The sequence below is a fragment of the Cibotium barometz genome, chromosome 39, assembly GCF_041138505.1.
Source record: "Cibotium barometz isolate CiBa-2024 chromosome 39, ASM4113850v1, whole genome shotgun sequence".
Lineage (NCBI taxonomy): Eukaryota > Viridiplantae > Streptophyta > Polypodiopsida > Cyatheales > Cibotiaceae > Cibotium > Cibotium barometz.
This window is the reverse complement of record NC_141084.1, coordinates 5,535,884-5,550,048: the sequence shown is the minus strand read 5'-3', so window position 1 is coordinate 5,550,048 and position 14,165 is coordinate 5,535,884. Positions and strand designations below refer to the sequence as shown.

General features: G+C 42.5%; 1 protein-coding gene across 2 annotated transcripts in view; it reads left to right on the top strand.

The window, feature by feature from the left end:
* LOC147615640 (receptor-like serine/threonine-protein kinase ALE2) overlaps nt 1–5,816 on the top strand; it is a 30,022-nt gene extending 24,206 nt beyond the window's left edge. For both annotated transcript variants that reach the window (XM_086778170.1, XM_086778169.1), the window contains exons 5-7: nt 3,444–3,833; nt 3,917–4,160; nt 4,267–5,816. In XM_086778170.1, coding sequence (XP_086634296.1) covers nt 3,444–3,833; nt 3,917–4,160; nt 4,267–5,038 — 1,406 coding nt within the window. In that variant the 3' untranslated portion in view covers nt 5,039–5,816. The remainder of the gene's footprint in view (nt 1–3,443; nt 3,834–3,916; nt 4,161–4,266) is intronic.
* The last annotated feature ends 8,349 nt before the right edge of the window (nt 5,817–14,165 follow it).

Genomic DNA, 14,165 nt, shown 5'->3' with positions numbered 1-14,165 from the left:
TGGTCATAATCAAGGCTAAATCCATCTCTAGTGATCTTGTCTCCAACTTTCCCATTTAAAGGATGCAACAACAACCCAGCCTGTCTAAAGCGTTCAGCTTTATTTGCTTGACAAATTTGACTCTTGAGAACATAATCTTCTACATACCCTTTCATCTTTGGCCAATAAAAAGTGTGTTTCACTAATGATAGCGTCCTGTGTACCCCACGGTGTCCAGCAGAAGGGGCGTCGTGACACTCCTTAAGAATCTTGGACCTAATATCCGGGATCTGTGGTACACAAATTTTGTCATTACGGAATAGTAAACCATTCTGAATCATCCACTGACCTCCTGCAGCCTGAATGGTAGACTGCTCAGTCATTGAGTCTTGGTCAATCAATGAGCTCCTGTCTTGGATCTTCTGCCAAAATGGACCAAAATAACTATCAGCCCTGCAAAGCCCTCTCAATGATTGAAATAAGTCAGTAGAAATCTCGGTGAACGACAAAGTATTCATCTCTCTAATTCGACTAAGCGCATCTGCAACACTATTCATGGACCCTTTCCGATAACGAATCTCAAAATCAAAGTCTTGCATTAACTCAGCCCAACGAGCTTTCCTTCCTCTCAAATCATCCGCATCACACACATACTTGATTGACTGATGATCAGTCAATACCACAAACTTGGAGCCATATAAATAATGTTTCCAAACCTTGAGAGCATGAATCACAGCATAAAGCTCCTTCTCAAGGGTTGGCCAACGAGATTGAGTGTCGTCTAGCTTTTTACTTTCAAAAGCAACAGGTCTACCATCTTGAAATAGAGCAGTCCTGATGGCATAGTCACTGGCATCAGTTTCAAGAACATAAGGCCGACTAGGATCGGGTAATGCTAAGATAGGTGCTTCCTTGACTTTATCTTTCAAAGGTCTGAAGGCCATATCCAAATCGTTATTCCAAGTGATAGGCTGATTTGACTTACGTCCATGACCTTTCAATAAGTCGGTCATCGGTAGTGTGAGCTGAGAGTACTCCCGCACAGATTTCTGAAGAAAAACAATAAAACCGAGAAAAGAATGAAGTTGTTTCACTGTTCTTGGTATACGCCAGTCCAGAACCTTCTGAACTTGGTCATAATCAAGGCTCAATCCATCTCTAGTGATCTTGTGTCCCAAGTACTTTCCCATTTAAAGGATGCAACAACAACCCAGCCTGTCTAAAGCGTTCAGCTTTATTTGCTTGACAAATTTGACTCTTGAGAACATAATCTTCTACATACCCTTTCATCTTTGGCCAATAAAAAGTGTGTTTCACTAATGATAGCGTCTTGTGTACCCAAGGGTGTCCAGCAGAAGGGGCGTCGTGACACTCCTTAAGAATCTTGGACCTAATATCCGGGATCTGTGGTACACAAATTTTGTCATTACGGAATAGTAAACCATTCTGAATCATCCACTGACCTCCTGCAGCCTGAATGGTAGACTGCTCAGTCATTGAGTCCTGGTCAATCAATGAGCTCCCGTCCTGGATCTTCTGCCAAAATGGACTAAAATAACTATCAGCCCTGCAAAGCCCTCTCAATGATTGAAATAAGTCAGTAGAAATCTCGGTGAACGACAAAGTATTCATCTCTCTAATTCGACTAAGCGCATCTGCAACACTATTCATGGACCCTTTCCGATAACGAATCTCAAAATCAAAGTCTTGCATTAACTCAGCCCAACGAGCTTTCCTTCCTCTCAAATCATCCGCATCACACACATACTTTGATTGACTGATGATCAGTCAATACCACAAACTTGGAGCCATATAAATAATGTTTCCAAACCTTGAGAGCATGAATCACAGCATAAAGCTCCTTCTCAAGGGTTGGCCAACGAGATTGAGTGTCGTCTAGCTTTTTACTTTCAAAAGCAACAGGTCTACCATCTTGAAATAGAGCAGTCCTGATGGCATAGTCACTGGCATCAGTTTCAAGAACATAAGGCCGACTAGGATCGGGTAATGCTAAGATAGGTGCTTCCTTGACTTTATCTTTCAAAAGTCTGAAGGCCATATCCAAATCGTTATTCCAAGTGATAGGCTGATTTGACTTACGTCCATGACCTTTCAATAAGTCGGTCATCGGTAGTGTGAGCTGAGAGTACTCCCGCACAGATTTCTGAAGAAAAACAACAAAACCGAGAAAAGAATGAAGTTGTTTCACTGTTCTTGGTATAGGCCAGTCCAGAACCTTTTGAACTTGGTCATAATCAAGGCTCAATCCATCTCTAGTGATCTTGTGTCCCAAGTACTTTCCCATTTAAAGGATGCAACAACAACCCAGCCTGTCTAAAGCGTTCAGCTTTATTTGCTTGACAAATTTGACTCTTGAGAACATAATCTTCTACATACCCTTTCATCTTTGGCCAATAAAAAGTGTGTTTCACTAATGATAGCGTCTTGTGTACCCCAAGGTGTCCAGCAGAAGGGGCGTCGTGACACTCCTTAAGAATCTTGGACCTAATATCCAGGATCTGTGGTACACAAATTTTGTCATTACGGAATAGTAAACCATTCTGAATCATCCACTGACCTCCTGTAGCCTGAATGGTAGACTGCTCAGTCATTGAGTCTTGGTCAATCAATGAGCTCCCGTCCTGGATCTTCTGCCAAAATGGACCGAAATAATCATCAGTCCTGCAAAGCCCTCTCAATGACTGAAATAAGTCAGTAGAAATCTCGATGAACGACAAAGTATTCACCTCTCTAATTCGACTAAGCGCATCTGCAACACTATGGACCCTTTCCGATAACGAATCTCAAAATCAAAGTCTTGCATTAACTCAGCCCAACGAGCTTTCCTTCCTCTCAAATCATCCGCATCACACATACTTGATTGACTGATGATTAGTCAATACCACAAACTTGGAGCCATAAAAATAATGTTTCCAAACCTTGAGAGCATGAATCACAGCATAAAGCTCCTTCTCAAGGGTTGGCCAACAAGATTGAGTGTTGTCTAGCTTTTTACTTTCAAAAGTAACAGGTCTACCATCTTGAAATAGAGCAGCCCCGATGGCATAGTCACTGGCATCAGTTTCAAGAACATAAGGCTGACTACGGGTAATGCTAAGATAGGTGCTTCCTTGACTTTATCTTTCAAAAGTCTGAAGGCCATATCCAAATCGTTATTCCAAGTGATAGGCTGATTTGACTCACATCCATGACCTTTCAATAAGTCGATCATCGGTAGTGTGAGCTAAGAGTACTTCCGCACAGATTTCCGAAGAAAAATAACAAAACTTCGTCATCATACCAACAATTCTGAGGCATGGTATGTGTGCGGGGTTTGGCAGTGGAACGGCGGGTGTGGGGAAAACGTCGATGGCGGATGTGTGGATGATTGTTGTGAGCTGAGGTGTGAGAGAGAGAGAGAGAGAGAGAGTCTCTAACGTAAGCATCTGATCATTGATGGTCAGGTGGCTGCTCTTTCTTATCCAGTGATCTTGGTAGCTCAATGTCTCTGTCATTCAGCTCAAGTATAGCAATGTATGCAAGCACTGCAAGGACATTCACCTTTGTGGAGTTGGACAGGGCTACTGATCGGTTCAGGCCAGAAAACATAATTGGAGAGGGTGGCTTTGGAAGAGTGTTTTCTGGAGTTCTGGATGATGGAACCAAGGTGGCTGTAAAAGTGCTTACTAGAGATGATCAACAAGGAGGCAAAGAATTTATTGCGGAAGTTGAGATGCTGAGCCGTCTTCATCATCGCAACTTGGTGAAGCTGATTGGTATTTGTACAGCCGAGCACAGCCGTTGCTTGGTGTACGAGCTTATTGCCAATGGCAGCGTGGAGTCTCACCTTCATGGTATGTTCACTTGTATTGTTGGAAAATTGCATCAAACTAGTCTTGTACTTCCACAGCGTTTTACAGCTTGTATAATCTTTCAGGAGTGGATAAAGAGACCTCTGCAATGGATTGGGAGACACGCATGAAGATAGCTTTAGGCTCTGCCCGAGGATTGGCTTATCTTCACGAGGATTCGAGCCCTCGTGTAATCCATCGTGATTTCAAGGCGGGCAACATTCTTCTGGAGAATGACTACAACCCAAAAGTCTCAGACTTTGGGTTGGCAAAAGTTGCTCCAGATGAAGGAAGTGGACACCTTTCTACAAGAGTGATGGGGACTTTTGGGTAAAGGCTCAATCTTGGATTTGTGCATTGAGGTTCACTTAGTTTTAAACTTTAGTTATAATGATGGTGGTTCGATAAAGCTAAATGTGTTTTCGTCATGATTTAGGTATGTCGCCCCTGAGTATGCAATGACAGGACATCTACTGGTGAAGAGTGATGTTTATAGTTATGGGGTCGTGTTGCTAGAGCTTTTATCTGGGCGGAAACCAGTGGACATGTCACAGCCCCCTGGCCAGGAGAACCTTGTGACTTGGGCCCGGCCTCTCCTTACTAGCAAGGAAGGGTTGAAAGTGCTTGTTGATCCTGCTCTAAAGGATAACTTCTCCTTTGACAATCTGGCTAGAGTGGCAGCCATTGCTTCCATGTGTGTCCAACCGGAAGTCTCACACCGCCCTTTCATGGGTGAGGTGGTGCAGGCGTTGAAGCTTGTTTATAATGACACTGATGTGAACAACGGGACTGGCTCTAGCAATTGTAGTCAAGGAGGTGATTCTTTGCCTGATAATGATGTGAGAAGTGGGCAGCATTGGCTTAGTCAGAAGGCTCAGTATGCACCAGATGACACATCATTCATCTCCATGGACTATGACTCTGGCCCCAGCCAAGAAGGGGAGGGGAGAACTTTTTCTTCATCGGCATTGCTACATGACTCTGCAAGGTTCATACAATATCATGCCAGCTCTCTCAGGAGGCATAGCTTGTCTGGTCCTTTAAGATCCAGCCGAAGCAAGCTAGCAGCATACAAACAAACAGGTGTTCAGGGTAGTATCAGTGAACATGCCCCTTTGGCCCGACATTTGTCCACTGGGCTAGCCAGAGATGCATCATGTCATGATGTGATGATGCAAGGAAACTCATTGGATTTCACCATGATGTGATGATGCAGGACTATTCACACCATAATGTGGTGATGCAAGGAAACTGATTGGTTTCACCATATGTGATGATCCAGGTTGATTTACACCGTAATGTGGTAATGTAAGGAAACTAATTGGTTTCACCATATGTAATGATCCAGGATGCATCAGACCATGATGTGATGATGCGAGAAAACTCATTGGCATGTACCATGATGAGATAATGCAGGATGAAGTGTGACATAACGATAATTCAAAGGGCTTTCTGAATCTTTTTCTTCCAAGCCATCAGTGATGCGACTGGTCCTTCCATGTTAACTGCATAGAAGCAAGATGGCTATGGTATTCTATGCTCTTGCATGCACCCATAGAGGCAAGATGGATGTGGATTCGTAAACTTATTCATCCTCCCATGTCAACTGTATTGAAGCATGTGGCTATGTATCCCTTACACTCACGGCGTTTCAGGAAAAATTTGACTGCAGCAATTTCAACAACACTGTTTTGAGGTAACTATGTGCTGCAAAAGGCAGCTGAATGACGAAGTCCAAGAGTTTAGATGAACATGAATAAAGGTGATTGGATGCTTCTCGAACTCCTCAAGTGCATGCACTAATATGGCCATTATCCCACATTACCATCCTTGGTAACAAGTGATTGGTTGTATATAAAGACTTTACTGATGACAATTCTTCTACTTTGTAACTGCTTTTCATATCTCATCAGTCAAGGCCAAAGTGTATACTGATTTGTAAAAACATTCACAACTTGTGAACTGAAGTCTCAGATTTGAAAGCCACCCTCTTTTCAGTCTTTTACCAATCTGTATGTGAAAGCCTTAAAGGGCTCTTGAAATGGCTCTCCTTTTTAAGTCTTTTGTCAATATGTATGTTAAAGCCTTAATGGCCCGAGTGATTCGTTGTATATCAAGGAATTTGCAAGGAATTTGCTGATAACACTTCTTCTACTTTGTAACTGATTTTTTACATCTCATCAGTCAAAGGCCAACGTGTATACTGAATTGTAAAAACGTTCACAACTTGTGAACTGAAAGTCTCAGCCCTCCTCTTTTAATCTTCTGTCAATTTGTATGTTAAAGCCTTGAGGAGTCTTGAGTCAGGTCTCCTCTTTCTTTTTCCATGACAACTGTTTTTCCCCCAAAGTGCTAGATTTGCATTGATTTTCTTCTAAGAAAGCAGGAACTCAAAACCTTTGAAGATTAGTTTTTTTAATGCTCATCGCCAATAACACAGCAAAGAGCAAATACGTACGGTAAGGTTTTCGAAATTTTCTGCTTACAAGACCCTTTTTTTTTGCGAGTAACTTCATATTTATATCACGTGTAGCTGAACAAAAACATGTATATGTGAACATTCAGAATTGACATATTGTTCATTGGGTCTTTTTGAAACACACTAATTGTGAGGTCTCGGAACTTGCTTTGAATGGTCCCAAGGGACATAGCATTCTCAGCTTGGATACATGTAAACTTCCCGAAGAACACATTGCAAACTTGCTTTGAATGGTCCCAAGGGCCATAGCATTCTCAGCTTGGATACATGTAAGCTTCCCGAATAACACGTTGGAAACTTCCCGTATAATCACAATTACACAAGCTTAGATCCATTGCCATACACCTGCTATTGCCAGGTTTAGCTTTTTGACATCCCCTAGAAGGGCATGCTTCAAGCTAAAGCCCTCTTGTCTACCAACGGCTAGTAACCACTTGGAGATGTTTTTCCAAACCACCTTAGTCACTTGCAGCTCCAGAGAATAGATGCAGCATACTCTCTTTTTCTGTCTTGCACATAAGGCACATAGGCAAGATGCTGGCCCATTTGCTAAAATTGTCCCTCTTCGGGAGCTTCTGATGAAGCACTCTCCACAGAGTCAAGTTCAACCGAGCTATGTCGATCGCCTTCCACATTAACTAATCACCATCAAGGGATCTCTCTCGTGCACCACTTTTGGGCTGCAAGCTTCAACCATTCTCCTTGTCTAGTTTCATAACCCTCCACCCAGTCTTTTGACTTCAGCTTCACAAGAGGTTTTCCTGTTAGCCCAATTGTGCATCCATTTACTAAGGGAAGAAGAGGGCGAGGTTGGCCAGCCATCTGTCAGAGGGTTGGTTGTTTCCCTTACAAAGTCAAATTCCTCCCTAGTGATGCTATGCTTTTCTGCAAGCTGCTCGAACTCATACCAGTCCTTTTTAGAATGGTCCCAGAAGGGATCCATTTGAAGTTGTACTTTGCACTCTCCAAGCCTCTAGCTCCTCCCTGAAGAGCACCATAGCTTCCACTTTGTGCATGCTATTTACTGATCCACATTTGATTCCGAGTATTCCAAGATGTTGCTATTGCCATTTGCTCTTGACCACCTGGGAGGCTGTCCTCTAAACGGCTTTCTCTCCTAGAAATATTTGACATTTGCTGAGGGGCTCACTGACAATGGCGAGTAGCAAAGGAGCAGGAGGGCAGCCTTGCCGAGCAGATCTTCCCAGCTTAAATCTGGCCACAACATTCCCATTTACCGACAATAGTGAGCATTAACCATTAACGTCTGAACTAATTTGCATAGCCTTGGCCCAAACCCGAGTCCATCAAGCAAAGCAAACATGAAGTCCCATCAAAGTCTGTCATAAGCTTTGTCTAAATCCAAGTTCAAAAGCATGTACTACCTGTTCTGAGCTAAGGCATAGTCTATTCCACAGATCACGTCTAGAATAGCCTCGAGAATGTTTCTGCCATGCAGGAAACCAATTTGATTTGGGCTGACAACTCTGGGCATCAAGTTTTTGATTCTCATAGCAATAGTCTTGGCCAAGATTTTATAAGAGGTGTTTAGCATCGTCAACGGTCTCCAATCACCCACGAGTAACCTGTTTGATCTCTTAGTCAGCTTAATCAGCCGCGGTTGACCTCCTTAGAAAGGCCTTCCTTCTTACAAGCCTCATTCAGCATTTTGCAAAGGTCTGATTTGATAAGTGCCCAAAAATGCTAGTAAAACTCAATGGGCAGTCCGTCTGGGCCAGGAGACTTCTCCTTTCTCATCTTGCTTGCAGCAAATTTCAGTTCCTCCTCTGAGAAACCCTTGCGCTGCAGACACAAAGCTTCCAGGGTTCTACTTACTCAAGAATGTAATCAGACGGGTCTGATACCCGTTCACAGTTTAGGAAGCTGACCCACTAATAGATGCCAATTGTCTTGTAAGGCATTCCTGAATTTTTGCTTTGTCCTCAGTCACATTGCCATTGTTGTCTTTGACTTTGGAGATACATTCCTTAGCTTTTAACCCCACGGAAGAACACCTTAGAAGGGCAGTCTCCCTCGTGCAACCATCTACGTTTGATTTGCACCTTGGCCACTTCAACTTTGCATCTCTCGTCCCATACTAGGTAGTCCTCAGTATGAAGAAGCAAGATCTTCAGGTACTGATCGTCAGCTGTCAGTAGCAGCTGAGATCAAAGCTCTTCATGCATTTTCTGCCTCCCATATTTTCTGCTGAAATTCACAACCTAGAGTATTCTTCTATCCCAAACTTCTAAGGCATCGCCACCCTTTTTTTTTAGCAGAGTGCCAGGTCTGCACAATCCCTCGATGGAAAGCTTGTCTTCCAAGCATACTCATATTCAGTTTGAACAGCAGTGGGGCCCTAGCGCTTCGAGTACTCCTTCCCATCCAACTCTAAAGAAAAGTGGCACATGATCTGAGATGAGAACATTTGGCTTCCAAAGGTGGAGCCATCCACCGACCGTGGTTGGATAGATAGCATCTATCCAGACTGGCACCTCTCCAAGCTTTGTCTTGCTGTCTGTTAGTCCAAGTAGACAAGGCAAGATCCTGACTAGCACATACATCATTGGCATCAACCAGCCCGCATTCCAATTTCAGCATATTCCATGCATCTACTTCTTCACTGCACATGTCACTTCTCGGATGGGATCTATCAGCATCCATCTCCACCATGTTAAAGTCACCACCAACAAGGGCATCTTTACTGCATATCACTGATGTAATTTCAGTCCATACTTTAGCTCCAGCATCAGAGGTATTGGGTGCATAAACACCACTTACACCCACGGCAAAGTCTTCCTTCCTGATCTCAAGTGCCACAAAGCATCCAGATTCATCTTGGTAGACCTGCATCACTTGCCATGTGTCTCTAATATATACAGCTGTACCTCCGCCCATCGGGAAGGGGCTCATTAACAAAGCCAACATTGTCCCCCTTGCCTATGATTTGGGGGGCATCAATCCCAGTTTTTATCTCCTGAACACATAAGAAATCTAACTTATAAGAGTTCCATAACTTACTGCATTGTCTCTGTTCACTGGGGGAGCAAAAGCCTCTCACGTTCCATGAGAGTAGGTTGCACAGCGTGATGCATAGTGCCCCCACTGTCATACAGAATCTCCTGCAGCGCTGTCCTGCGGGACATAAAATTTATTCAAACGCTCCAACCCCTTTTCTGGGGCTTCTTTCTGAGAGATCCCCGAATAGGGTTAGGTCCACTGTCTGGGATGACATCCTTGGATTGTACAGAAGGGTGAGAGTGAGGTGCCTTCCCTTCGGAGTGGTTGACTCGCCTGTCTTCACAGATAGGGGATCTGTCCTGACTCTCCTGTCCTCATCTGTCCCTCTTCCGGGATGTATTAGCTGGTTGACCAGGAGTTGGCACCTGCGTAGGTCCCAACCCTTCCCTTTCCTTCGAGTCTTCCTTGCGGGGCGAGTACTTTAAGATCCCCCGGAGCTTGTGAGGGGTTTGCTTTAGAAGTTATTGGGGGAAACCACGTTGAATATGTGAGGAGACCCCTTCGCAAAATGCCCTGCCTTCCTACATTTGTAACATGAGTCTGGAAAGGGGCCAAATTTGATGGCCACTGACATCTCAATTCCTGGAACGTAGAGCACCTGCAATGAATTTGATTTCTGTCCACAGGAAGTATGGTAGGTCTGGATTCCGGAAAGTAGACCCACACCAGGCGTTGATGAATGAGAATCTTATCAGGGTCAAAGGAAGGGAACCATGGCCACCACGATGTGTCGGAAGGCTGTTGCACAAGAAATCTTTCTGCACCGAGTTGGCCAAGGGCCAACCTTTGGGGACCAGCAGGCAACAGAGGAGGGGCTTCAGGAACAGGTTCGAACGGGACAATCGCACCCGATAATCCCATCGTGACATCAGAGGGGGCTCCAGCTTGCATGATGGGCTCGGTTACTCTTCTTCCAAGTTCCAAGGCCCTAAATCACGGTTGAGCTCGGCATATGCTTCGACTGCTTGTCAGGAACAATTCCCATCTCCACCCAATCATAAGGGTGTAAACTGTGCCGTCATATGCTGAAAGATGCAACAAAGATCGCTACGCTAGGGTTTCACTGTAATTGATCGAAATCCTCCGAAATTTGTATATGTCGCAAATCCTCTTTTTAGCGCCAAAGTGGGTCGAGACGGGGATTAAAGCACCTTTTTATCCTTGTTTGAGAGGCAAAAAAAACTTGGGTGGCATGATAGGAGTCATTGGACCTTCATGGATAAAGGAAGCTCCTCAACCTCATTGCTAAGATAACTTTTTGAAAATACCTTCATGGAAAAAGATGTCTTAATTAAACTTTACAAGGCACTCTTACATACATACATGTGTGTGTGCACGCATCATAATGGCATTGGCAATAGTGTAGACTTTGCCATGTGTGAGTTTCTCAAATTTCAAGGTTGCCATCTTCCTATGCATGCTTGGATCTCCCACATTAGCCTCAATTGATGTTCGTCTCTAAGGGTGTTTGGCATAATCTGCACCAAACCTATCATGTTTAAAGCATGTTGCTTTTAAGTCATCTATACATCATTTGATCCTTTGACTAATTCAATTCCAAGAAAAACTAAAGCTCACCCAAATCTTTCATTTAAAATCTACTTTTAAGTATCTTTTCACACTTTTAAGCATAGGGCTTCCAAGTCATCTATGTACCATTTGATCCTTTGACAAATTCAATTCTAAGGAAAACTAAAGCTCGTGCAGATGAGGTCATCCATATACAACAGAATGATGGCACATGTCCATCCACCTATCTAATACATCACACTGTTTGAAGACAATCTCTTCAAAGAATGCATTTACCTTTGCATTCTAGGCTCTTGGAGTTTGCTTCAGACCATATAGAGCTTTCTTCAACCCACATCTTTCTTGATAATCAAGATATACATAGCCCTCGGGTTACTCCATGTACACTTCTTCTTGCACATTTTCATTTCCATGCACACTTCACATCCATCTAGTACATCTTCCATCCAACCATAGTCATACTTTTGATATCTTGGCCAAGATTGAAAACATGATTTCCAAGGGATTTTTGTGAGCCAGTTGTCCAATCAACATTGTGTTAGGCTTATCTAGGATGTGTACATATGCAAAAAAATAAAAAAATAAAATGAAATAAAATAAAAAATCACGTGTGAGATGTCAAGCATGTTTCCATCAAATGCCTACTCAGAGATCCATCCCAAGAGTAGTGGTGGAGGTCTTGTTCATGATATAAACTATGTGGATTACCGATTTAACTGGTCCTGAATCACACACTTGAATTGTGCTGAATCGCAAAGTTGGACCATGATTCCAAAGGTTAGATCATGCGATTGAATTGAATTGTGGTCGAAGATTATTAACGTTATCTGCCACATATCAGTAGGTTATCCTCCATGTGGGGAGGGGAAGCGCGGTGCCTTGACGGACACATGTGACATTGCAGGCAAGCCGAGACATTGCCGACTGCTGTAGGATGTGAGAAGCTGACTACTGAAGATGAGTCGTCACAAGTCAACTGCAGAAGAGACAACTACAGTTCTGTAGGAGATGACTATTGGAGATGGATGGCAGCTTATGGTCAACTGGAGCTTGAAGGTCATTGAAGAAATTAAAGAAGCCACTTTTTTTTTCTTTAATGTTGGAAGCAAAACGAGAAACAAGAGTTGAGAGCTCCAAGATTGCAATAAAGCTTCGATGGAAGCTTGCAAAAAATCCAAAGCTTTGATGATAGCTATGATACCACTGTTAGCTCACAAACTCTCTCACACACACACAATGCTCAATAAGAAGAACACAAGGGTGTAGAGTGTGAGATAGAATGGCTAGCTCAAAAGGGAGAGAGATGAAGCTCTCTGCAAGTACAAAGGAGAAAGCACAAATGAGTAGCAACCCTAAACAATGGTTGAGGTTGCTTATATATATACTAGCTAACCCTAAGGTGTCCATTCACACTTGGATGGACATGAAAAAAAACCCAATGAGACAAAAGTACCCATGGCATAAGTACATGGCCTCACTGTAGTACTACCATAAATATCTAACATGAATGATGCATACAAGTGGTACCACTCAACAATGTAATCTCTATGGTTGCACCCCATATTGATATCAATATGTGTAGCCTCAAGGTTTGCCACATTTGGACATATTAATTGAAAGGGCTTTGTCTAGGCTTGTTTGATTACTTGGCATGCATGACAAAGTGTCGATGTTTCAATAACCTTAAATTTGGGCAAGCATATGTAATTTTATATCTAGTAGTCTCTTCACACTTGCATGGCTAGCCCTTGCCTTTTGTGCCATGTTTTTGCAAATCTAAAATTTCCCTTCTCCTTGGACATATATGGCCTCATTGACCTTTGTTGGCATCGAGTTGTTTGGAACATTTTAACAAGTCTTGAAATGTTAACGACTTGTTTCCACGTGCAAAACATCCATCATTAACCTCTATTAGCATCTAGTTGGAACATTTTGACAAGTCTTGAAATGTTAACAATGACTTGTTTCCATGTGCAAAACATCCTCACATCAATCTTGTGTAATCTTGTAAACCCTACTCAACCATTTATCATAGTGAAAGTAGGTTCATGGTAATCATGTGTAATATTGTAAACCCTACTCAACCATTTATCATAGTGAACGGCATAATACATCTCCAAATGTGTAATGCTAAGGCATAATATATCTTGTGTAATCTTGTAAATCCTACTCAACCATTTATCATAGTGAAAGTAGGTTCATGGTAATGGTAAGGCACAATACATCTCTAGATGTGTTCACCTTCCCATCTTTCCTATCATGCAATTTGATGGGTACTTTCCATGGTGGATAACTTGATATGTGTCATCTTTTATGACCACAAGTGTCATTTTTCCTTCATGCATTATGAAAATCCACTCACCATGTCTTGTGGACGATGGTTAACTTGATGTGTGTCATCTTTTGTGAGGACCACTGATGACATTTTTGCCTCATGCAATATGGAAGCGCACTCACCATGTCATTCAACATGGTAGATCCTCTACCTCTTTTGCTTTATTGGCCACTAGTTTAACCTTGTTGGCCAACCCTAATGTGATGTTTGGATTTGTTGACCAAATTTGCCACCATCTCCAACTCTTGCATTCTTGCGTCCTTTTGCAATTTTTATCTTCCCTTGGTTGCTTTAAAGACATGCTTAGATGATGCCATGTTGGATGAGGTGTCATGGCTTGCTAACCTCATCTCTTCATTGGTGAGAAGAGAAACTAAATTTTGGGAGGTGGGAAACTTCTCTATAAAGATATAAGTTTCAAAGGCCTTGTCTGTACCATTTACAATTAACCAAAATGAGGTCATCGTCTTTAATCTTGACCCCAATGGGATCGAGCTGATCAATCGAGCCTTTGATCTCTATAATGTTATAACTTACACTCATGTTCTTCTTCTCCACATTGCTATGTTATTTCTTCAATTGGAGCTTCTTGGCTTTAGTTAGTATTTAAAACCATTGAGTGTAAGATCCCATGCATTCTTGGAATTTCCACATTTCTTTCTGTGAACTATCTGTAAGAGAATACAATGTGTGGTGTATGTAAGAGAATACTCACAAGAAGTAGGATCTTTCATAAAACAAAACTTTAAAACTTAAATTTTACAATAACACACATAGAGAAGAATAATGTCTTACTAAAGATGGAAAAGCCCCATACCCATGTGCTCCTATGAAGGGAGCTTTGATGGCACTGATCTAGAGCTACTAAGATGGAGGTTGTATTCTAATAAAAGCTAGGGAGTAAACTCACCGGTGATGAATTGTGTGGAGAAGGGATTGACCATTGATCTTTATAGACCCTATATATGTG